Here is a 27,124-nt window from a genome sequence, read left to right as displayed (position 1 = left end):
ATTTAGAAGACGCCATTCCTCAGAAACGCTAATTAACTTAAAGGTACAGAGCAGTTCACACTTGGTCCACCAGGAACCTACAGTATTTCCGTTTGAAATGAGCAATAAGGGATCATAGCTTTCAAACAGCCTAGCTCCTGGTCGCAGAAATGAAGTCTTGTCTCCTCTCTTGTTCACCAGGAACCTGCTCAGAACAGCTTAGAGATCTGCTTTCTGTTTGCAACAACAAATGAAGGAAATGTAAATGGATGTTGTATCATTCACAGACCAAAACAGAATGCAGACAAAGTTGCAGTATGTGTCCAAATGTGTGGCAAGTCCATTAAAAAGCTGTAAGTCCATTATAAAGCTCTAAGGTATTGAAAAAGAAAACAAGCGTAACAAAAGAATCCAAAAGTTGACTACAAGATTTCATCCACTGCTCTGAAGAGATGTAACTGACAGGAACAAAACATTACCTGCTCTGTCACAAACAGATGATCAGTATAAGAACAACACAAAAATCACAGTAGTGACTGCCTCTCACCTGCAGGACATTAATCAATACTTTAATTCTCCTCCTACTTATAAGTCCTCTCTGTTAAATTCAACTTTCTTTCCATTAAATGCCTCTTCTGTGTTTGGTGCCAGCCATGTGAAGTACACCTTCACTGGATCAATATTCCAATGTTTGTGAAATGACACCGGAATCTGGTGAGAAAGGAACTCTTTTGGGTAGTCCATTGGCCGTGCCTAGGAAGGAAGAACAAACCAAACCCATCTGTACTCAACAAGGAAGAACTCCAGAATCAGAAAGTACCACCATTCAGTGGCCTCTGCATCACAACAAATATTAAAACGTACAGGATAATAACAAAGGTTATTCTATATAGAATCATGGGAGTTGGAAAGGACCTCAAGAGGTCACTGAGTCCAACCCCCCTGCCAAAGCAGGTTCCCTACACCAGGTACACCATCCTGTGAAATTACAGGAGATAGTCCAGATCTCACAATCTGCAGCCACCATGCTATGAAGTACACTGTGTCCCATTCCTCAGGGTGAAATGGCCACCACCTACAAACACAAGCAGTGAGCAGTACTGTTTTATCACGTGTTTAAATACACTGTCTGGATTCAATAATAAGAAAATCACTACTGTCTTCCTCTTCCTGAGTGATGCTAAGCCTAACACTGTGACTGTAGGATCCCAAATACAGCTGCTGAAATGTGTGAAGTTTTATCACAGGGAAAGATGATGGCAAGAAATATTATGGTGCCAGAAAACTGCATTATTCTTTATCGGGTTATATCAGAAGGGACAGAATCACAACAAACTCACGTGATGCAGCTCAGTTTTAATATGCCAAGCATGTTTCATTTTCTCAGACAATTGAATGGCATGAAAGTGCATCACTATATAAAAATGCCCACTCTGTGGTGGTCTGTGGTAAAATAACTATTTTCTTTTTTCAATTGTAGACAAAGTATTTGTAACAGAAATGCAGCAAAGATATGCAAAACTTTACTAAGGAAGCTTCTGTGTTACTAAATCATTCTTAAAATGCTGGAAGATGCATTCACTTTTTTTCTAGGTATGAAAGGAAAGAAGAAAATTGAGTGATTAGGACACTGACTGGATGCCTAAGCTCATAACTGATTTAATACTGTACATTTCAGCCACTGGATGGCTGAATTAATGAATTGTACATGCTGCATTCTTCCAGCCCTTTCCTCTACACTCCAGACACAAAATCAGGCAAGAAAATTTTGACATTAAGAAATTTGAGTATGTGTTTTTGATGTTTAAACCACTGACTGTTTATTAAAAAAAGAACTCCACTTGCAGAATCAAGAGGGAGCCCAAAAATCATTTTCTAGTTGTCACAGAAATTCAGTTCTGGTTTCCTTGCTTTAACAGTATTTGTCACAGAACAGTGGAAATCACAGAGTAAGCTCACTCAAAACTCAAAACTGGAGCTCTTTTCTCAGGCTCTGGTTTTGACTAAGGTACATTGAATTGGGATTTGTTGTAAATGATAATAAAGATGAATTAAAATTCAAGTGTAATTCTCTACAAATTGCTAGAGTTTCACTTTCAAAGTGATTCGGTATCAAATGCACGTTATTAAGGATTGCAAATAAATGCTTTGTTTTGTACGTTAAGTGCTACTCTTACAAATCTTTGAGATCACAGAGCTGTAGGGGTTGGAAGGGACCTCCAGAGATCATGGAGTCCAACCCCCTGCCAAAGCAGCTCCCTAGCCCAGGTTGCACAGGTAGGCGTCCAGGCGGGTCTGGAACGTCTCCAGAGAAGGAGACTCCACCACCTCTCTGTGCAGCTGTGCCACTGCTCCGTCACTGCACTGGGAAGAAGTTCCCACACACATTTGTGCAGAACTTCCTATGCTTCAGTTTGTGGCCATTTCCCCTCATCCTATCATCACACACTGCTGAGAAGAGTCCAGCCTCATCCCTTTGCCTCCTGCTCATTAGATATTTATAGATGTGGATCAGATCCCCTCTGAGTCTTCTTTTTTCAAGTCTGAACAGACCCAGGTCTCTCAGCCTTTCTTCATAAGAAAATCACAGAATCATATGCAGATGCACTGATCATATGAAGATGCATTACTTGCTTTCGTCACATTTATACTGAAAGAAGTGATGATGAAATAAAGCAGGAAAGGAAATCATTACATTTCTATTTATGTAGTCAAGGAATTAAAATTCTGTAGTGTTCCAGTCTTCCCATTCCACTAAATAGTAAATGTAATCAGAAAGAAATATCAGCATGGGAAACACTGATAATTGCATTAGCTAACTTCCTCCCTGACCCTGGCAGCTGATTTGGATTACTTGGTACCTTACTAATTTTCAAGCAGCCCATTATTTTAATCTCAGTTTATATTCAGCTACACCAACTTTTAAGCAAGAGGAACATCCGAAAATCACCCAACACAACACTGACTTAAATGCTGATTTTTTTTTTAAATTTTATACTGTTTGGAAAAAACACAGGTGCTTCTTCTCTCTGCTGCCATGGGAGGAAAGAAAAGTATTTATTTATTTCACAATGCAGGACATCTCTCTGGGTTTTAGTGCATTATGTTTTCCACTTCCATGTTACAGATACATTCTTAACTATTCTGGACAGCAGAAACAGGATTCAAATCTATGCCAATCCCACTCTCCCAAACTAGAGAATACATTTAACAGGAAAACTGTCTTTTTCCTTTGTGTTGGTATAGATCAATTTATCAGAAGATATCTGTACCATTCCTTAGAACCTGCCATAAAAGCAAGAGCAGGAGGAACACTACTACATTATATTCGCATACATTCAGTAATAAGAGGATTCAGAATGGTAAACAGTGAATTAACAGAAAGATTGGAATAAGCAGAGAAAATAAATTCCCTGAAAAATTACACAGTCATGTCTCCTTTTCCTGAAGAAAAAATATTTCTGTGTTGTGTTTAGTTTTCTGAGGGTTTTTTTTTTGTTTGTTTGTTTGTTTGTTTTGTTTTGTTTTTTTCCAATGAGGTGGTGAATGCCCCTTCCCTGGAGGTGTTCAAGGCCAGGCTGGATGGGGCTGTGAACAACCTGGCCATGAGGGAGGTCTCCCTATCTACAGCAGGAGTCTGGCCCTAGATCATCTTAAAGGTCCTTTCCAACCCAAACCATCAGGGCCCACCTCTGCTACAGAGTAAATGAAATATCCTATAAACTGCTATACTGTAATAGTTTGTAAGTTTATATGTAACAATTCACACTTTGACAATATTCACATACCCTTGGTCAAATGTTCCAGAGAGAAGTGAGCTGTACTAACAGCATTTTGGTTATGATTACCATACAGTGGTCCACTTTGTAATATTTATGAGTCTTATTTTATGCGTACACTTAAAAGAACAAAAGATATTTTAAACACTAGTATAAATAACTCTCTGACCTGATGGAAGAGCGGACTGTGTGTGATAGGGATTCCTAAGCCACTGAAACACATCCCAAGGACCATATCATCAGGTGCATCCATGCTGTAACACCGGCACTTACTAGCAAGCAGCCTCTCAACAGCTGTTCTGCTGAAAACCATCCTGAGGAGGAGAAAGAAAAAAAAAGCAAATGAAAAGCACTGTACAGTAAGTACTGAAGAAACTAAATGACTTGAAATGATTAAATGTTGCTAAATGATATAAAGTTGAAAGACAACATACAGCCATCCAATGTAACTTATCTGGAACTGGAAGATTTGAGAAGTCATTACTGACAAGTAATGCAAGAGGAATTTTCTGAAAGATAATTACTTCATATAATGAAAACTAATTATATTGCTATTCCAACAATTACTTAGCTAGCCATCATTTTTTACCACTGATAATTGCTCCTACATTTCATCAGGATTTTAAAGGAACATTCTATCTTATTCAAATATATTTTCTAGTTAGTTCTCATACAAACAACGAAAGGAGAAGAACTGTAAATCTCAATTGTCATTCCTTGAATCCTTTGCTGTACCAAATTCTCTCTGCAAATGAAAAATGTTCCTTGAAGCTATAAGAAAGGCTTCCTGTTCACCCAACTTTCCTGCCCATCTAAATAATAACAAGAGCCTGGACCTTGCAGATCTTAAATAAGCCTCCAACAGACCAGAAACATGATGATGTCTTAAATTCATCAGCTGAGGGAATGTACTTCTGTAGAGTACTCCATGTCTGCTTTTTCTGAAGTTACATCATCAGTTAGTCCAAGGCAGGGTACTCTAACTACTACAAATTACACTCCAGAGATTCACACTTCAGATTTACTATACAGCTTTATGAGTTCACAACAAGCAGCATGGTATATTTCTCAGCTCAAGTATAAACCCTACATAAGAAAGATCCTATGGAACTATGTAAAGCAATTAGGAAAGTTAAATAATTTTTATTTATTCAGTCAGTCCTTTTTTAGTCCCTACTTTTCACAGAAAATGACTCTAAGGACACACAAATGTCCACACTACCTGCTTTAGACACACAAGATGCTTCTTAAGATTGCTCTCACTGCAATATGAGCCCAACTGAAATACCATATGTTTGTTAATTTAAACCAAATTCTATACACAATCACAGATGCCCATATTTCTCACGCATGAGCTTAACCCACGATTTATTAACCCACTCTTTATTAGGACAAGAATATCAAATTCCTTCCTCAGCTACCTCTCCATAAATGATTGCATGAATTTCAAAAATACAAAGTGTTTTTTCCTTTTTGCCCACGCTTGGACAAAAACAAAGAACAGAAAGGAGTAATTTCATTGCAGTGATCTGAATGTGCTTCTTTAGGTTCTCCTGCAAGCTCCACCACAGTTCAGATCAGAAATTCATTGTTTTAAGGAAATATCCCAGCTGTCTCTGCACACAACACTTTGAATCACACTGAGAGATGGTCTGCGTGTGTGCAGAATTAATTCGTCAGATGAATCAATGCAGCATGACATGCTTCAAGACAATAAGTGGTGCTGACAACTGATAACAGGCACACAAGTTCACAGAAGCAATCAAGCCAAAACAAGCCCCCTTAAACACGCATGGTCCTCAGCACCAATCACTTTGCTCTACAAATCTGTTCCTACTGGACTGCACAACTTTTTAAGGCATTTAGGTCTTTGAGCATCACTGCTTTTTAATTGTATTAGGAAACATTACTGAACCTGCTGCAACTGATTCGTACTGCAATTCAAAATGTTTGCATTCAAACCAGGAACTAATGTAGATCTCATTAGGAGTTGAAACAAATTACCCTCCTCCTCCAGTGATATAACTATATCCTCCTGTTCCCAAGCCATAACCATAACGCTCTCCAAGAAATACTGGTTCATTTGGGTCATAGCAGCTGAGCAGTTTTCGGAGTCTGAAGATACTGAAAGAGGAAAATCCATTGAAGAAGAAAAAAATTAAACCATAAAGGCATTTATTTCAAAACAGACATGGCTAGCTTAAGTGGTATTCTAGTAAACAGCAAAAACATGACTGGAGAAAATCCAAATATTCTACAGAAAGCAGAGGTACAAACTCTTGAACAGAAATTTGTGATGACTATTTACTATGAAATATGACTGTTTTATTTGCTCAAGAGAAGAATTAATTAGCCCAAAAATATTTTTCTGAATCGAGTCCCATTGAGAAAATGTGTTTTTTCCCAAATCACAATAAGAACTTTGCAAATATTCACTTTATGTCAGCAATCAGAATACAATAAACCAAGATTTAATTATTACAAACACTGCATTTTGTATAGTTACAGCCTTTTCCAAATTCTCCCTGTTTTACAATTTAATGCAAAGTATTACCTTGAACCATTTATTTTGATATTCATGACTATGTGATCCTGATTGTTGACCAGTGTGCCTTGTTTTTCTTACACTGCAGTCAGTTTTCATGCAAATGAGATCTCATTTTCTAATAAAGTCAAGTCTCTGAATACAGTTTTGGCTGGCTCTGACAACTGACTACATAACCTTCTGACTCTTTTAAGCAAGGAACACAAGCTGAGAAGTGGATTGCAAATTACCAAAACCAATCAACTCATACACGCCTACTCTGAAGAACCACAATGGGTGACCTTATCATATTGAGACTATAGGATTACATGGTAACATTATATGCACAGTTTTTATTAAATTACAAGTTTACACAATTTTTAACATCAATTTGGGAATGTTGAACAAAAAGTGATGATTTTCTTCCTTGAAACAATATAAAGCTAAATATAAAAAGTGAAAGAGCTTCATATCTTAAATACTAGAAAAGAGACTAATTGCTAAAATTCCTACCAACATCAAGAACAGTAATTCCTGAAATATTATAACTTATACCTTATCAGAGTGTCATCATCCACTATGACTAACCAGGGAGTTCTGGGAGAGATATGATTCAAATACCTTTCCAAAATGGCAAAAGTTTTCCCACAGTGACCTAGAGGGAGAGGAATAACATAACATGTACATTTAAATACCACGACATTTTGTACAAAACAGTCATTACTGAATTTAAAGAGTGCTTGCTAGGCTAAAACATTTTGGAAATGACTAGAAAAATACTTGAGATGCGAGTTTAAATTATCTCCTTCATTACACTGAATGGTGTTTGTACAAATAGTCGTTGCTTTCTATGCGAGAACAAACTTTTGAAGCATGCTTTATTATGGGAAGCCTTTGAAAACCTGAAAATCAAGCTTTATTCCAGTTATCCTATTAACATGTTGGACAACTCAGGGCAAACTGCTACTCTTAATTTTGGAAACCAAAAAAATGAAGAGAATTAGTAGGATTGAAAAGGCAAGATGCCCTTTTTTATAAGGAGCAGCACAACAAAAACAAGATGATTCAGACTTACACTGATTTTTTTTGACATCTCAGAAAAAAAACAACTGCAAACAGTCTTTAAGACTGAAGAACAGTACTGTGCATTGCTATCAATACTGTGATTAATAAACAAACATTAAAAAATACAGATGGAATATTATAATTGAAGCTACTTTCCAGTTAAAATATTTTGGAAAAAAAAATACTAACTCACTGCTTAAGAGATAAGACAACCCTGGCTTTGCTGATTTTGTGAGAAGATAAATTTCAGGCAGACTGACACACAAGTATTTACAAATTAAATCCAAGATTTCTAAATTACATTCCGTGAAAGATGCACAAAAACAATACTGGAGCAAATCCAGAATAGTTTACTTAGTTTAGAAGGCCAGTAGATCAAAGTTCCTATTGTTTCCCATGGCAATGCTTAGAAGTCATACAACATGTCTAAAAGCAACAGAAGAAAAAACCCAAAAAACTGAAGTCATCATATTCACAGCTTTTTTTTTCTTTTTTTTTTCCATTCAAACACAAAGCAAATGAGCACTCTAAACTCACATTTCTCATTAAAAAAAACCAAACAAAAAACCAACTACAAACATTCCAGTGTTAACAATTAGTTTTTGTGCCTAAATAGAGGCACAGTAGACACAAGCATACAATGTTTGAATACCATATCGAAAGTAGTTCATGTTCAGTAACCATTTGATGCTGTATGAGGCTTTCTGTCACTAATCCATGACATGCTACAGCAATTAATCCTACTTGAGAGTAAGCCCAGCATAATAACACCAATTTTTGTCTCCCACAGTAAATCTACATACCCTTTTTATCATATTTATGAGTATTTAGTTTTCTACTCAAAAAATATAATAATCTATATACACAGGTGACCTATACTCTCCAACCTTTTCCTGTGTGAAAGAAGTATTGTTCTAGTTTCAGATGCAGGAATATATTTCTGAAATAAATATCAGTGAAATATGCATATCAGCCTGAAAACATGCTATCAGTACACAGTTACATGCAAAAAGCTGCCAACAAGAGTAAACTACTTACCTCTTTCAGTATTGGGTACGCCTAAATCTATAGTAGGAATGGAAATGTCTCTGTAATCACTGTAGTATTCAATAAGTGCAGCTTCTCTTTCCCAAGTCTGCTTTACAACTGGTACTGCAAAACAGTTGTTGACATGGAAACATAAGTTACTACTAAACTAACATGTATATGCCCATGTTAACTGACACATTCCTTCACACTGTAACAAAAGCAATGTTTCAAGTACAGCACTATGGTTGTAAACATTCACTCTTTTTTCTTCCCTACAGTATTTAAAGAAACAAATTTACATTTTCACGAAAGTCAGCCAAGACAGTTTTATTTATACTGCAGCAAATTTTCTTTAAAATATGTCTAATAGTTTCATTCACATGACACTGGGGACTGTAACGTTTACATCTGTATTCCAAAGTATGGAATTCATTACTTTTACCCCTGCTACACTGAACTTGCATCACACATCAGTGGGAACATTATTAGAGATCCATCACTCTTCCAGTATTGAAACTGTCACATTTTAGAAACAACACATCCAACTGCACAGCATACAGAATATTCTGAATCACAAACAGACCAGATGCATCTTTGTAAATGCTACACTCATGCTATTACGCAGTATTTGACAGTTAATGCTCAAAAGCACCTGTCTCTGGAGGCACACTCACAGAACATTTCTGAATATCACACAGCCAGCTTTTAGCCCTCGGAAATTCCATTCAGAGGAGCACTGTTTAACACTTGTCCGTAAGAGCAATCCGTCTCTTACTAGTTTGTCATTTGACATGAATATCATCAACATTGAAAGCAGACTACACAAAATTCTAGTGATTATGCTGCAAATGCTTCAACAATGTCAGTCCCAAAACAGTCTGACAGTTGGACTAGATGAACTTTTTAAGTTCCCTTCTAACTAGAACTACTCCTTTCTCATTTCTGGTTAATAAACTATGAGAAACCTTAAAAGAAAGAAAAAAAAAAGCCTATCACCAACCAGAATGGTAGGCACACCTGCAGGATGTTTGGAAGAGAATGATCGGATTAATATCAACCAACTTTTTTCCACTTTAAAAATCAAGTGGTCAGGACTAAGGTGAGCAGCTACTCTAAAACAACATGCATTTTGTTCTCCTTGTTCATTTTGCCCTATGTTCTTCAGCACCACCCACCAAGTCTTGCTAGCAGTAGCTGGTTATTTAAATGATCACTAAAGCCCCAGACCCTATACACTTTACAGCTGTAAAATGTAAGTAATTCCCTACACTAGAAAAGCTGCTTTCCTACTAGGAGGAAATATTAACATCATTTCCCTTTGCTGCAATCTAACTATGGTGTTTGTCAATAACTGACTTTAGCCCCTTGCTGGAACTATTCTTCACCTAAATGCTTGCTGCCTACCTAGTTGCTCACTTCCCTCTAATCTCATCACTTCAGGAGTTATTGAAGGAATATTCTTGATCGACCAACAGTCTGTTGGATAAAATCAGAATGAACTAAAGGATGTCTGCTAGGGTAGAGTAGTAAGAACACAACCCACTAATAGAGAAAGTTGTAAATTTGGAAGAAAAATGCAACTTCACTTCCGCAGTAAACAATATTGTTTAGAAGTTTTAAACAGGTTAAAATTGCAAACAATTTCTGCATTAAAAATCCACAGGGAATTGTATACAAAAAATATTTTCATACAAGGTTAAAGAGGAGGCCTGAAGTCCAAAGTCATGAATCTCACAATACTTTACCTCCTATGTACTAAAAAAGTCACACTATATCAAGTAATACTGCATAATCATACATTAATTGGCACAGAATACCACATAAACATCTTCCTTCCAATTAGAATAAAAAACAAGTAGGCAAGAAGTGATTTTCTGATTTTATAAAAACGTTCCATTTCTAAAACATTGTTTCCTGGAAGAACAAAACCAGAAAGCTTCCAGAAACCAAGCCACCAATTCAGAAGTGTCATAGAAATACATAATCCTTCTAACCTTCATCCAATCGCAGTGACACACCTACAAAGGCTTTTTCACTCTCCTCCAACCAAGGACCTAAACCTCCACAGGGTGCTATAATACAAGGAACTATTACTGTCAGAGGTTGAGCCTCTCAGCTTCTTTGGTGGAATCCCCTCTTCTTTGCATAAGTTAAAGCAAAAAACAAAAAACAAACAAACAAAAAGAGTTCACTGAAGCAGAGACCTGAGCCTCACCACAGCTCAATGGCCTAATAAGGGAGCTAACAGCTAAAGCATCATTCTCTTTCCCTTGCTTGTTTTGACAGAAATGTCACCATCCAGACTAATGCCTATTGCAAAATGAATCCTGCAATCATTTCCAATTTCTAACAACTCACGTTTTCTAGAGAAAGAACAGAAGTTTGAAAATTTCTGGCCAACTACTGATGCAAATAGTTATTATGTACTAATAGTAGTGATCACATGGAAGACATAACTCCACACCGCAGAGATATTAACAGAAGGTCAGCTCTAAGCACTTAACTTTATTTCAGTGTGCCACTTTTAGAACACTGTTCACAGTCTTTAAATCTTCCCATATTATCACATACAGTACATGTTCAGAGAGTTCTATCTGAAGCCAATTCTTGAACAGCTTTTGCACATCAATACCAAGCCTTCCTGTTGCACGAACGTAGATTTTGGCATACAATAAAAAATGACTTACCAGGTAAAAGGAGCTCTCTGAAGCTGGCATCCACTAATCTTTCAAACTCTTGAGTAAGATTATCCTCTATTGCATAACACTGGAAACTGTGAGGAAAGTTCAAGAATTTTCCTCAGTCTTCAACAGCTGCTTCTTGAAAGATTATTATGCTATCTTTTTGAAGCTTAATGTTCCTTTTTGACTTTCTAGCTTTTGATTTGTTTTGTTTCAATTTTAATGCAAGAAATTAAACATGGATCCAGAAAGGAGAACTCTTCAGTGAACTCCAATTACAGGACAGTCAATTTTGTTTTGTCAAGAGCTACTTGCTGAAGATCTCCAATGACTAGTACAAAATAGTGGAATAGGGCCTTCATCAAGTGCAGTAACAACGTCAAGAAAAGAACTACATTAATCTCATCCTGAAGGAAAAACCAACACTTAGCAAATAAGTCTAAATCTTCAAGTGACAGAATTTACCATTTTTGGTGCATTAGCAAACAGCGACTCAGTTACAAAAGGAGCTTTTACCTTCTTCCTATGGCTGACAGTAGATGTGGCAACCTCCCCATCCACCTCCAAAACATAGTACCAGTATCAGCCATTTTTAACAATAATATTCACTTTAAATTAAACTTATGAACAAAGTATGCCAATGCTATTACATACCTGCAGTACTCACAGACTCACAAAATTCAAAGGCATAAATGGAAATAAATCTATTCCCAATTTCTTTATTAAGAAAACATCAAAGAAATAAACTAGAATGGACTGTTAGGTGACACTGAGTAGGTAGAATAGTCTACTGTTAAGTTGGAAGGAAAAATTCTAAGTCCACAAACTGTTAGATACACTGGAGCTGACCCTCATTATGCATTACCTGAAGCTGGGTATCTCTGAGACTTTCTTTTCCTTGTCTCAGAAAGAAGGCAAAACCCATTGAATTGATTTGGTTGAGCTTTGCTAGTTTGGCTGGTTGTTTTTTTGGTTATTGTTTTTACCATGTATGTCATGGTCATATTATCATGTTGACTACCATTATTTGTAGAATACCACATTTCCAAGTTAAACACAACAGTGTTGTACACTTGACAGACGACTGATGCAGACATTGACAAAGTACTGTGTTGACCGATTTTTACAAGAAAGAAAATAGCCTATTTCAAGCACTTTAAAAAAGCTGTGTTCACCCAACTGCTTAGGGTGATTAAAGCAATGTAAGAGCATAAACTATCTTTTATTGAAGTGGAGAGTAAGACATAACGTAGTACAAGAGGACAGAGCTTTCAGCTTGCTCAAATTTCTGAAGCAGTCACATGGGCCACTGCTAATATAAGGAATAATCCAACTACTTGGGGGAACACACTGAACAGCTTTAAGAGTAGCAATATTAATATCACTATAGCTCCACTTTCCATCACAGAAGCTAACTTTATGCAAATTTTCAATTCAGATACTCCATTTTAATATTGTCAACCAATCACTAACGATGAAACACCAAATTACTGTAACTTTGCCTTAAACATTTTGCAGCCCTCCTGAAGAGCTCTAAAGCTTTCATGCTTCCCTGTGGATTTTGCAAATATTTAGACCCAAGAGGTACACAGACAGCATGTATCAGCTTGTTTTCTAAATATTAATTTCATAAACTATACTGTACAGAACTACTGTCTTGACTAACCAACAACTTACTTCTGTCTCCATGAAATTTCCGACATGTTTTTACAGCAACAAAGACATCTTCCTTTTTTATTGGCTCTCCCTATTTGGATAGAACAAAAATGAAATTGCAGGCTCTGGCTTTAACATTTTATAGGATATGTATGCCTATATATATAACAGAACAGAAGTTAGCTTTTCATTGTATAGTGTATCGAGTAGAATAGTACAATTGAAATTAAATTTTTGTCTCTTAGCAAAAATTGGTTTTAAATTCCTAAAATAACATTAACTTTTTCCATTGATAAAATACTCTAACATGAACTGTAACATCTATCACTGGGAAAAAAAAAACTTGTTGCATTAAGAATGATTCACCTGAAAAAAAAAAGTTTTCTTAACTTCTTTGAAATTAAAATAATGATATTAAATTAAGATAGAAAAAGAAGCTTAAAGACTACATACTAGAAATCTGAATTTTCTCAATTCTAAAATAAAGTCGTTTCATCGCCCTATTTATTTCCCTTTGGGAAACCAAATAACCTAGAATTTTGCTCTCCTGGAATCATTGAATTCTTACTGGCCTCTGGTGGGAGTTAACCCATAATACCATAAATGTGTTCTCCTAGAGGTGGAAGCAATAGATTGTACATGAACATACCAAACACTGTATTTTATCTTTAGTCTAAACAAGATTAAATTTCCCATCTGTGGGGAAAAAAAAATCTGAACTTCATTATCTCACAGAAATATACAGAGAATTATTTCAGAGATCATAAGCTGCTCAACCACTGTAATAAAAAGATCAATTAAAGCATATATGATATTTGTTTGCCAGGAAGTATGCTGTGCCATAGAAGGCTGAAAATAACGTTACATACAGCAACAAACTTTTTTTTAATTTACTGAAAATTATTTTCTTAAGGCATGAGATTTTTGAAGCCAAATATTACACATTTTAATAAGACCTGTACCTTTACTAAGCAAGTGGTATTTAGAATGAGGTACTTACACAAAGTGGAAGAAAATTACTGAATGTTGTCACACACTGATCAACCCTATCTGAGTTCACATCATCTGTACAGAATTCAGGCACTGGAGTAAGATGTGGTCCATCCCCTTTCTGCCAAATATATAGGGCAATCTGAAAAAATAGAAGACATTCATATTGGTAATGAAAAATGGATTAACAGTCTCAAGGCTTACAAAGAAATCATACTACAGGACATATTTAGAAGAGAAAATGGAAAATATCAGATGACACAGATGATTTGTGCCCTGGTTCATTTAATAGCTGTATACTTTAACTTTTGCTCACATTTCTAGAGCTAACATCTACTTATTTTTTGCTATAACAAAAATACTACAGATAGTCAAGTTTTGAAGGATTAGATCAGTTTTACGTATTCAAGCATGTCAAAACAACCGATCTTTACCTTCTGTAAGACGAAGTGGAATTAATATTTGCAACTTCCTTTAACAAACAACAAAAAAAATCCTACTTCATTTCTTTTTCGAAATTATTTTCATGATTTGGAATAGGTAGGGCTAGTTCTTCCTATAAGTTTTCAGCTTTTCAAAATTGATGCATACTCTGCTGACAATTAAAAATGCTTGAAATCAGCAATGAAAGTCTGAGAAAATGTAAAATACACTGAAGGATAATGTAACAAGTATTCTGAACTACAGTAGTTTCTTGTGCATTTAAAATTCAACAATCATAAATCTCAGCAAAAATGTTCAGAGAAAGGGAAAGAAGACAAAGGAGCTCTTTGTGTTTACATTCATTTAATTAGTAATAAAATTAACAATATTTCAGTCTATATTTTATGAAACATCAAGAACACTTAGACTCACTCAATATTCCTATTGCAAATCTTGCATATTGCTTATAACTTTACCAGATTAAATATTCACTAAGAATAATTATACACTGGGCATTCTTCAGATCACTTAGAAGATTAACTTGGTTTCTTACAAAATTGTTCAAAAATTTGTTAAGAGTAAAAAGAAGTTTCTGAAAAGCGAAAAGAGTATCTCACTAAGTACGGGTATTCAAAGCTTCTGACCTGCACAGTCGTGCACTTCTAACTCTGAATGCTCAGACTCAAAAATAGGTCAAAGATGTGAAAACATCTTCCATTTTGTATGAGAGCTGTGTGAGCTCACTAATGCAGGAGCTCTGAGACCCCAGTCTGCTTCTGCTTAACTAATTCCAAAGTCACAGCTTTTACTTTTCAAAAGGGACCCTATGCCAACACATCATAAATATTCAAAGAAAGACCCTCCATGCTACCTCATGAAACTGAGTTACCGTACAAGAATTAAGATTCATGAAATTAATAGTGTAGCAAAAAGGAGCTTGACTCTACCCTACAGGTGGAATGGAATGGGTCTCCTCCAAGGCAGGAAAAAAAAAAACTATCTTGTCTTCTATTTTCTATTTCCAATGCTTTTTACAAATATTCCCCAATGATTCTTGCATGAAAAACAAGTATGTGTTTCACTGGAATTTTGGACCAGACCCAGTATGCAAAAAAGGCAGTGAAGAAGAAGAGCTCTAGTACTTTCATCATCTTGGTGGTCTTATATTGGACCCTTTCTAGTATGTCCTGGTCTCTCTTGTACTGATGGCCCCAGAACTGTGCTCCAGGTGTAGCCTCACCATCTCCCTTGATTTACTAGCAATGCTTTGCCTAATGCAGTCAAAAATACTGTTAGCTTTCTTAGCAGCACAGACGCACTGCTGACTCGTGTTCAACGAACTCAATATCCTCAAAAAAAGATGGAACAGAAAAACCCTAAAACCTACACACAGCCATTTTGGGAACTTAGTGTGAATAAAACAAAACTGCCAGATTGTTATGAGAACAGCTAGGACCAGAGGCAGGCTTGAGAAGAAAATCATATTCTTGAGACTTCTAGATTTAACGGGTTTTGGATAGCAAACAAATAGGATACAGTAACATACTAGAGTAATTAAATGATGATTTTTTTTTAATTGCTGCTTGTAACTGTCATAATACAAATGCACTCAGATCATCACAAGTGCAAGTGCACAGTCTTTAGTCTACACTCTTACTACTGTATTTTTTGTTGTAATTGAAGAAATGCAGATGACTGGGAGCCATGAATGCAAACACTAACTACCAGTGCTCAGGAAGCAGTGACTCATTAAGCCACTGCAGGTCAGCAGCAGTTCTGTAGTTTGCAAATTCTTATTTCTCTAAGCCTCACTATAGTTAAGTGGTCTGTTTCTTTGCTGTTTCAGCACTGCTTTGGAAACACATATGATTTTAGCATTTAAGGTAATTTCAACAGAGTACTAAAAGGAGAGGCTCCTCTGTACAGAAGAAAATGGAAGCATGAGTAGCAGTTCAGCCATTCATGGTGGTTGGCGTAGAAGAGGAACATGGAAATAACACATAACACACACACACACACTTGTGGAAAAGAGCAGACAAGAAATGTACACATCTCCAAAGCTATCTTTCTGCCTTGCCGCTACAGTCATGTTATAGGATGTAAACAGCTCTTCATCCCACCTTGTAGATGGAAGACTATGTAACAACAGGAAATGGGATTTAGAAACAGCTTCCAGTAACTGCATTTATTCAAACCTAAGCTATTCAGAACAAATCACATGAAGCAACAAAAAGGCAACGCTTCTGCTGCACAGAGAACATTTAATAATTGTAAATTAATATTATTTTTGAAAGTTTATAATGCGCCAAGATTTTCCACTGAATAATGAATTCTTGAATAAAAATCCTTAGAGTAGTGTGAAACTATCATACTTCAGAAGTGAGAATAGACTGCCCTTTTGGTTACTGAGCAGGATAACAGACTGCTTCTAGAAGAACGGAAACATATATACCATCAACAGTCGAAAGACAGTCTTACCTCTAGATTAAATCTAATGTTACATATAAAAAAAATCTATTATTCCCTTCCAGTTTTGAGTATCAGGACATACACAGTATCATGCAATTACAAAATGTCTAATAAGAAATCTACAAATAAACAGCATCATGACTATACTTGCAAGATGGAAAGGGATAAAAATTATGGATGTAAGAAATAAGGACATAGGAAAGTGATAAGGTGAAAAAACTGATACAGTAAAACACCAACGACTAAAGAAGCACGTTATCAGGACTTGTCAACTAAAATAGGTCTTAAAACATTTATAATCCTTCATAAATTTAAACAGTACACACAGTCACTAAAGATTGCAGATTATGCCCTTTGATTTGATGTCAATCTTGATTCACACAAGGCTGTAGCAAGATAAAAATGATTTAAGGAGTAGAAGAAGGTGATTTATAAAATAAATGAGTGGGAATGGAACTGTCTCTGGAGAGCTGTGAGATCATGCAGAAAGAATAACTACAGAGCTGAAGTAGGCTATAAATGACAGTAAATTTGAAATGAAACACATGCAAAGAACTGCTAACAGAATAAGAAGGGGATAGAAAGAATTTTTCAAGGCAAGTCATCAATTGTTTTTCACGAATCAGTTTGTGGTACACAGAAGAAAAGTCTGCTAGCGACTGTTTTGGATTCATAGGTTCATAGGTTCATAAGGTTGGAAAGGACCTACAAGATCATCTAGTCCAACCATCCTCCTATCACTATCCCTACCCAACTACTAAACCAAATCCCTTAGCACCTCATCTAAACGCTTCTTGAACAGCGCTAGGGATGGTGCCTCAACCACCTCCCTAGGCAGGCCATTCCAGTGCCTGACCACTCTTTCAGAGAAAAAATGTTTCCTCAGGTCTAATCTAAATCTTCCCCGGCGCAACTTGTGGCCATTCCCTCTCGTCCTGTCATTATTTATCAGGGAGAAGAGGCCCACCCCCTCCTCACCACAGCCTCCCTTCAGGAAGTGGTAGAGTGCAATAATGACACTGTTTAAAAGCCTTGGGAGTGCTGAGACAGGCTAGGATATTAGGAATATCTAAATTACTTTGAGGCAAGTTAAAAAACAAGATTAACTGTGTGAAGCAAAAATCTTGAATTTAGAAAAAAAAAAGGACTGCATTTAGGACTACAGCTTATTGCCATGTTTCGTGTAACAAAATGGAGGCTGAGAGGGGTCCAATGGCTTTTGAGAAATTCATGAGTTTTGACTCATGAAAACTATGTGAAAGAATAGCATTGGCACAAAAACAAATTAATTTAAATATGCTATCAATTTATACTCTATAAATACACTATAGATTTGTGTTGGAAATGAGGAGCCTTCTAACCATTACAGAATAAAGACCTGGAAGAGCAGCAATAGTTTAATTTTCTCTCCTTCTGGGCCAGAACCAAAATTTATAGCTGGCTTTCAGGAGAGTATAAAAAGATTACATTTATTCAACGTTTCAGGCCCAAGTCAACAAGCTTACTCCAGATTCATCCTAACTGCCCCATGGTTCAGGAGTTCTTTCTGATGATAAATACAAAACCCTGAGCTACACAAATGCTTTGAAGGCAGAAAAAATAGCATCTATCTTTTTTCAGATTCCTCTTCCTTCCTTTCATGTTCCCTTCCATCAACTCATCCATTTTCTTTTAAACATTGGCAGCCAAATGCAAATAAATTTCTAATTGACACATTTCATTAGTTGACATAATTTCTACTCCACAAGCTACATCATCCCAAGTTCATCAGATCTAATTAGAATCTGACTTAAAAAGTAACTGAGACTTGCCAGTGTCTGAGATATTATTTGTGCCAGTGTAAGTTTTACAAATTAGAAGCAACTCTCTCTCTGTACAGAACAAATCATAGAATATATCTCACTGTATACAACCATGCATGTTATAAATGCAGTTTTATTCAAGAATTCTTCTATGCTTAAAACATAATTTTAAAGTATTAAGTTATTATGTTCTCAAAGAAAGGGAAAGAAATTAAGCATGCTACTGTATTAAAAAATTTTAGCCATCTCTTATTTTTCATTATAAAATTATACTTAAGAATACAGATTTCATAGCTTCTTTTTCCTACTTACGTCAGAAGTACAGCACACTGCTTACCTCATGTTTTAAATCTATTGTAAAGTCTGACTTGAGTGGTTCACTTTTCAATTTAGTTGCAAGCCTGTACAATTAAAGATCAAGACATTTACTCTCTTCAGAAAGTGCATTAAAAAATAATCAATCATTACTGTACGCAGCAAAGTGCGACCAGCATTTTTTAACTATGTACAATGAAAGATATATTCTGCATATATTGCCATGAAAAAAAACTTGTGTTTCTTTTTCCTACCATTTTTTTCTTTATTTGCACACAGAGCAATGATGTTAATATCAGTTATGGGCACATACGTTTTGACACATTTTTCCTGTCTAAAATCTCATTTAAAAACAAAGCATCTAATTGGAAATAAACATCCATATTCTCACTATAGAATGAGAGGGCAATGAAGTCACTCTGAGAACCAGGAATAAATCTGCTTTCTGTAATTTTTAAAATTAGAGAGATGGCACTGAGAAATAGCTGACATTAAATTTTCTTTTAGATATGCATAAGTAAGCAAAATAAATCACATGCACAGGTACAACGAAGATGCTTCTACTTCTGTACATCTACTTCTGTACATGTGTCTATTTACAAATTCTTGAGCATTTACTTGTAATAACTATGCATGAATGTACAGATTAAGAAAGAAATGGAATTTGGTCAAAGGAATGCCTCCAAACTAAGTTTATAGCAGGAGCAGAAAACTATGCAGGCATACCCAGAGCTAGCTGAGCATTACTGTGCCTTGCTACATATCTTAGGTCCTCAAATGATAGTGAACTAGCGCACAGACGTTAATAATAAAGGTGGCAGCAGCAAGAAAATGCAGGCAATAAAACCAACACATGAAGTCAAATAAAGGCTAAACAGACAGCCTGTACTGACTACATCCCAAGCTATCTGCCCTAGCTAAGCTGCAATCAGTACCAAAGACAGCTGAAAATTAAAATCTGAATTTAACCTAGCATATTTACCTTTCTGTGCATTGTAAGCATACATACATCTTTTATACTTAAAAATATTAAGAAAGTATTATGTTTGAAATCATAACTCATTAAAATAACAAGGACTAGCATCTAGAAAAAATTGTGAATTCTCGACTTCATTGCTATAATAAACAATTCAGAGGCAATTAAAAATTCAATTCTTACTTGTTAACGAGTGGAATACTAAGCGCCCAACCAGCAGCAAAGTCTGGAAATTTGAAGACTGTAGGATTTTCAGCAAAGGCATAGTGGTGAATTATTGTAGATTCTTCATCATATAATGCTTTACCTAAAAACCATTCCTGTAAAGAATATAGGAAACAATTTTGTTCATCTACAGCATCCTTTCAGTGAAGGTGATGACTGCACTCATTCTGAATAAAGCAAACCTGTAAACAAAAACAAGGGTGCATATTGTTCACACTAATAGAGACAAAAATTGTATTTGATAAGAGACGAAACTGGAGGCACCTCTTTAAGTTCATGATATTTTCAAACTCTGGATTCCAGCTGTTCAAACCAGAATTGCAGAATGTCTGAGGTTGAAAAGGACCTCTAGATGTCACCATGTCCAGACTCTCTGCTCAAGCTGGGCAGTCAGACCAAGCTGTCTCTCTGGGCCATCTGTTCCAGTCTTTGACCACACAAATTGACTACAGATTAAGACAGTTAAAGGCACTTAATTGCTTTCAGAAACTCTTCTAAATAGTTAAGAGAAAATGTACTCCAGTAAGCATTTGTAAAGTAAAAAACAAACAAAAAAAACCCAAGTATTTCAGAGATCAGAAGCTGCTCAATCACTGTTGATATATAAAAAATATATTTTTATTATAGTTTTTAATATGTGTTTAAGAATTTACCACTGATTCTGCTGTATCTGAAAATACTTCAATACTATTTCTTTAACATTAGTATCAGTTCTCCCAGTATTTCTGTTTGGAATGGATATAGAACAAATATTTTTGCAAATAAGGACTGTAATGAACATAAATATATGTATTAAAATTGCTTTTCATGCCTACATGTACAACTGATGAAACATAATTCTCAACCACCCTAACAGTTATATTATATTAAATCATTCCAGTATGGAAATTTTCACAAAAGGGGATACCCATCTTGGCACATGCACTGAGCTAAAGCTATGGGACGCTGCTTGTTTCAAGAACTCATCTCTGCAAAGGTCCTGTGGTGTACCCAGCCTGTAGCTTGGACCCATAAAATCAGCTATGAGTTAAAGAGAATGGATTCCATCCCTGATGAGAATCCTGGCTCTCCATGGCACTGATAAAAGTGTAACACGGTTTGCATTTGTATGCATGTGTGTGTGTGTGTGTGTGTGTGTGTGTGAGATGCTGAGTGCTTTCCCCATGAATTCTGCACATTTCCCTTCTCTACTTTGACCAGCTACTCTCATTAAAACTACAATGAATATAGCTTGTACTTGACTAGTTACTTCTTTCACTTTTTTGCCCCCATAATCCTCATGTGCCTCCTCATGCTGAGTGCTGTTCAGGAATCTGTTGAGGAACAGCCAAAGTTAAATTGACACTTTCTAATATATGAAAAAGATAAGGATGAAGACTTTTTCAACCAGTTTTTAAAAATCAGTTTCATAGGATACACTGCCCATTATTTATTTACTCTTCTTTTCATTTATACCTTCAATCCTAACAGATCCTGTTTTCTCTTTCCTTTATTGGAAGGATTCAGTAGTGTTCAGTGAGATGATTTAAAAACAAAATGTTCAGAGATGAAAGAGAACAGGCAAACATTAATTTTTATGCATAGAGGTGACTGCCTAGAAAAAAAATCAAAGTAATTCTTTAGAAGCCTTTATGCAAAAGAATTTTGAAAACTTCTAGGGTCTTCAACATTTTGAAACATTCGAAACACAAGCATTCTTGCTGATTTCAGAAATAAGCAAAAATATTAATGTTTTCATCACAGTACCATTTGCAGGACCATCATTCTGCTGGACTACAGCGAGAAATACCTTATCTTTATACAAAATCAGTACACTAATTTTGCCACCAAAACAATCTGTTAATTACAAAAGAACCTTATTTCCCTTTCTCAATAAAATACAGCATATTAAATACCTACATACACACTCCTTGGGCTTTCACAGAGTATAGTTGCTGGTAAAATTAAACACAGTGAAGGAATTCCAGTTTACTGCTGAGCTTCTCTGCTCATAACATTGCTTATTTACTAAACTGATAAGCAGAACATGCTGATTTGTGCAGGCTGCCTTTACAAGATGAAATCAACTATAAACTAAGGAACTTATATAACTTATATAAGAAATAATAGTAAACAAATTGCATACAGGCAAAAAAATTGATTAAAAAAGAAAAAAAGATCTGTTGCAGTATGGATAATTAGCAGCCAGATAACTAGTTGCTAATCATCATGATTCTACCTATCTGTTCTGTATCCACTTACAAACACCAAGACAAGAGTGCCACATTCATCTGCCCACAGTTTCTGCCTAAGAGGACAGGTGATTTCAGCTGTTACATCCTTGCTACGCCTTCTGAGTTGATATGATTCTCCAGTACAAACTGCTTATTTAGACAACTTTTACACATTTTACTACTGACAGCTATTAAGTCATTGTTGCCCATCAGCCCATCATTCTGCATGCCTTTGGGGTTGCAGTTTCTCATTTTGTTGGGATGAAAGGAGAGGAAAATACAATCTGATTTAACCTTGCTGTTATTTCTCATTATGAAAGCAAAGACTGAATCAACTGGCTGTTGAATCTTAGTATCACAGGGGGGTTGAGGTTGGAAGGGAGACTTCTGCCCAGGCAGGGGCACCCAGAGCAGGATGCTCGGGCCTACATCCAGGCAGCTTTCGAAGATCCTCATGGAGGAGGATCCACAGACTCACTGGGCAACCTGTGCTTCATCAACCTCATATTAAAAAGTGTTTCTTTGTGTCCAGACACAGCCAATCACCTGAGTGCTGGCCTTGTGGTCTTTATGTAAATCAGACATTCCTCAGTGTTTATTAGTTTTATTGCAGTCAGTAATGTCCCTCGTTATCAGTACAGGTACTCTCCCTATTCCTCCATGGTCTCTTACAGTGCTTCAACACATCTATTTTCACTCATATTATATTCATATCACTCTCAATAGTTCTGTTACTAACCTCTACATTTTGAGACTGAAAAGCTGCAGATTCATCAACCATACACATGTTCCTTTTGGACCTTTAATTGTGAAAGTGCACACCAACTTTTTATTATGCAGTCTGCTGACATGGAAAGAATGAATTATGAATGAGCTCATTCTAGTCTAGCTCATCTTAAATTACATAAACAATGGATACGATTTGATTTAAGGAAACAGTTATGGACTGTCATACTAAAACGACCATCTCTCTGTACAAAAGCAAAACATACTTTATTTTTAAAGCACGCAAAATCACAATTTGCTGTTGTTAAAGGATTTACACATACTGCACAGCAGATATTAAAACTGGCATGTGAACAGCATTTAAAATAGATTTTGTGTTTCTGTTCAGGAAGCATCAATTAGGTGTTTTCTGAAACAGAAATAAGTGGATATTCCCAAAGCCTGAAAATACTCAATATGCCATTTTGAAAACAGTATGTTTAAAAAGAGTAAGATATCTAAATTAATACTGTTACTATTTTAGAAAAGAATTGCATGAAAATATGATAAGGTGAGATGCCTGAAATGGAAGCAAGTATTCTACACCAAGACCTGAAACAGAGTTCAATACTCAGTCAAGGTAACAATAAGGAAGCAAAGCATATTTCTGAGGTTTTGGCTTCTTTTATTTTTTTATAAAGGTCATTAGGCTTTTCTTTTCTTCTGAATACTGAGAACTCTATATATTAGCAGCTCTCTTACTAGTTTGGCTATAAAATCTACTTTGCTCCTTGGTGACAGCATTTTTTGTTTGCTCTGCAAGTCTTTTGTTGTTCTTTCTCTTCAAGCATACACATTTTTTTCCTTCTCTCTTATCATTAATACAGCTCAGAAGGAAAACGCAATTAAAATATGATACCATATTATATCACAGACAGTTAAGACTAGTAACAGTCATTCCACTTGATGATGATCAAAACTGATGACAGGAAAAGGGGAGGGAGAACACACAGCAGATTGTATCTATCTTTTTACTGTTGCTACATCGTTTCTGGGATATACACAAAGGCATTCTTCAGCTCAGTTTTAACAGTTTTTCAACAGCTATACACGTCCTTGTGGTTCTTCATCTTAAATACCTTGCTCACTTTCAGCCTCAGCATCTGTTTGGGTATATGTTTTCAATGCTTGAAGCAGTAAGCCATAAAAGCAGTGTTAAAAAAAATAATTATTGTCACTATAAACTGCTTCATAACATGGAATTCTGTGCTTATACTTCTGTACTTATAAATAAAATGATTCCTCCCCCTCTGTTTCATCTAAAAACCTATTCAAGCATATTCAAAAGAAAGTTAAATATCTAATTTTTTACTTCACCTTAGAGGTGTCAAATCTTCTAAGTATTTCTAGCAGCTTTACAACTTGTATTCTTGTATCTTCTTCACAGAAGAAAATCCATGAGGAATTCCTACCATAGGCAACAGAGAAACTAACAAAAGAAATCATCATTTACTATGCTTTACTGGTTTATGAAGACAGTGATAGATTCCACCCCATTCCTCAAATATGAGCACTTTGCAATTAATTATTCATTTACACAAACATAAGCTATTACTATTAATGAAGAATTGCATAAATGAACACCGCAGTGAATGGATAAAGATACTGCCTCTGCTGATACCTATTTATATAGCACTAGTTTATTCTATAAAGACAGGAACAGACATACGTAAAGAATGTTTATTCTAAAAATGTACATGTACTACTAGTATAGCAATCTATGAATTCAGAAGCATATACATAGCAGTTTCTATTACCATCCCCTCTACCTCAGCTTTCTTCCAAGGAGTCTTGCTACTGGACATCTAACACTGCAACAATCTGTAAACAAACTGTTAGTCACATGTTTTGTCATGACTGTTTGATGTGATCATATAACTGTCTCCAACTTAAGAAATTAATTATTGCTTTTAATACATTTATACTACACAGACTGAAGGGATTCTCCATCTTCCTCTAAGCTAACACTAATCTTAATGGCGATTTCCTTACTCCTTCAGGAAATTCTCATATTTTATTTATCCACTATTCTGATCGAATTCTTCCACAACTTAACAAGAAAAATTTCCTTTCTTCTGTGTCTTGCAATGCTATTTGATTATTCACTGTTTTCCATCTGTGATGCCATTTTGCTTAACTATAATAATTATAAGAAAGCATACAGTTGTCTTCTTATCTCTGAAATCTAGGGCAACTCTATCATTCAGGCAACAAACAAATTATCATCAGTTGGGAAAGCCTACTGAACTTAGCATTTCCTAGCTGTTCCTTGTAAAACATTGCAAACAAGTACCTGAATGGGTATCTGATACCCTCATGTTTTTAAATATGTACAGTATTCAGTGTCCTGTAAAGACTGAAGGCTTTAGTGCACAGCTAGAGCTTTAGGAAAAACATCTGGTTTTACATCAAAGTAGATTGATCAATGGCAAGGAGAAATCACTGGAATGATACACATGCAAAGACTTACTACACCTTGTGAATATACTACGTAACATTTCACTAAAGGCATAACCTGTTATGTAATTGTTGGTAGACAGATAATGACTTTCAAGACTATGGATTTTAAATTTAGAGTTCCTACAATACCAATTTGGAACTCAGATTGCAAGGAATCACTGAGACATTTAATCCACTTTCAGGGTAAGGGTAATGCATGTCAATGATGTCTTATGATTACATCTTCAGAAAGCAAATACTTTGTCTAACTCAACCTGTGACAAAAAACTAAAAATTAAGAATTTTCAAAACTATTTAGGGGCCTCAAAATGCTGACAACTACAGACCCAGTGAAGTCATTCTGCTGAAAGTTTTCAGATAAGAATAGATTGCAATTCTTAGCATTGTCAAGGCTGATCCCTTGAATCTCTCCTCTTCTTCTTTACATAAAAAAAAATCTAAGTGTTATTAGCCACAAAACATGAACCTATTTCTAGTATGTGTTTGTTCTGTCAAAAATGGTATAAGAAATAGACACGGTGAATCTGATATTCCCGAATTCTCTTTAAGATGAGAATCTTCCAATTAAGATTCTTCTTTTGGTTCCTGATAAAATTTCTTCTACTTTATCATGCAGAAGAGTATCTGTATTTTTGCTTTTAGGTTTTGCTGTCTTGTAAGAGCTATATCTGTTAACCTTGCCTCTGAGACGCAAATAATTCAGAAGAAGGTATATTAGGTAACTGAATGAAGAGCTAAGAAGGGGAAAAAAAAAGATGATGTGGTTGGAACATCATCTTCCATTTTTCAATTTACTTAATTTCTCCTTCTGCATCTTCTCACAGTGTATGTATATATTAAAGATAGTCACTTTATAATCACCATTTTCATATTTCTGCACATAAAGAAAGAAATGGAAAGCAGAAGAGAGGAGAGCATGAAAATCCAATCCTGTTGTCAATCCAATGCAATAAAGGCACATCAGAAGAACAATAATATTAACTAAACTAAACCTCAAGAGGCTACAGAGCCTCTGGCATTGGTTCTAAAGGCAATTTTCTTAAGGAAAGTTTAATTAAATAATTTTCCTACCTGATTAGTTTTCAGCACCCTGAATCTTTAGAACTTTTGGAAACAAGAATCATAGCTTCCTAACAGTTTGCAACATCCTACCACATAAATGAAGCAATTCTTCCCCAAAGAAATTTGAATAAGCTAATTAGAAAAGATACTTGAAATTCTGTCCTCTGACCAAACTAAGATGAAAACAAGCTTCTAAAAAATACATTAAAACCAACATCTTTCCTCTACAGAGGAGTATTACGTCTGAGGAACACAGTAAGCAAAGATACAAATCAAATACAGATATTACTTACTACCTACTAAGAAATAGCAAACAACTTTTATCCTCTTCATTCAGTCAAGTAAACTGACAAGTCAGAGGTTCTGAAATACTTCTCACAGACCTAACACTGTGAGCAAATTGGAAAAGATGCATTTTTAAATGGTTTTCTTTTGACTAGTTTTTTTTTCTAATAACCACAAAAACCGTAAATATTTGAGGCAGGTAGTTGTCCAGTTATACTGTATAATTTCCTCTGTAGCTGGTCTTTTGGAATATCCTCATCAGATTTAATTAAACTTAACAGAAAATTGCTTTAGAAAAAAAAGGAAAAAAAAAGAAGAGCAAGGAAGTGAAAAGATAAGTTAACTATTCCGATCAAAAAACAGTTGCTTCTGAAAAAAAATGTCTTAAGAAGTAATATTTATTCTTTCTTTTAAAAAATATATATC

At 35.5% G+C, this 27,124-nt stretch overlaps 1 protein-coding gene across 1 annotated transcript in view; it reads right to left on the bottom strand.

The window, feature by feature from the left end:
* Positions 1-348: 348 nt before the first annotated feature.
* The window catches only part of B3GLCT (beta 3-glucosyltransferase), a 49,622-nt gene continuing 22,846 nt past the window's right edge, over positions 349-27,124 (bottom strand). Inside the window, exons 6-15 of the mRNA XM_065730240.1 lie at positions 24,209-24,320; positions 19,872-20,008; positions 18,735-18,798; positions 13,714-13,845; positions 12,735-12,804; positions 8,386-8,499; positions 6,838-6,937; positions 5,763-5,882; positions 3,928-4,072; positions 349-732 (exon numbers count right to left, since the gene is read on the bottom strand). Coding sequence (XP_065586312.1) covers positions 565-732; positions 3,928-4,072; positions 5,763-5,882; positions 6,838-6,937; positions 8,386-8,499; positions 12,735-12,804; positions 13,714-13,845; positions 18,735-18,798; positions 19,872-20,008; positions 24,209-24,320 — 1,162 coding nt within the window. The 3' untranslated portion in view covers positions 349-564. The remainder of the gene's footprint in view (positions 733-3,927; positions 4,073-5,762; positions 5,883-6,837; positions 6,938-8,385; positions 8,500-12,734; positions 12,805-13,713; positions 13,846-18,734; positions 18,799-19,871; positions 20,009-24,208; positions 24,321-27,124) is intronic.

This window comes from Cyrtonyx montezumae, unplaced genomic scaffold (assembly GCF_038088225.1).
Source record: "Cyrtonyx montezumae isolate F1298 unplaced genomic scaffold, pur_monq_1.0 scaffold_12, whole genome shotgun sequence".
Classification (NCBI taxonomy): domain Eukaryota; kingdom Metazoa; phylum Chordata; class Aves; order Galliformes; family Odontophoridae; genus Cyrtonyx; species Cyrtonyx montezumae.
The sequence above is the reverse complement of the archived record's forward strand: the minus strand, read 5'-3'. Positions and strand labels throughout refer to the sequence as shown.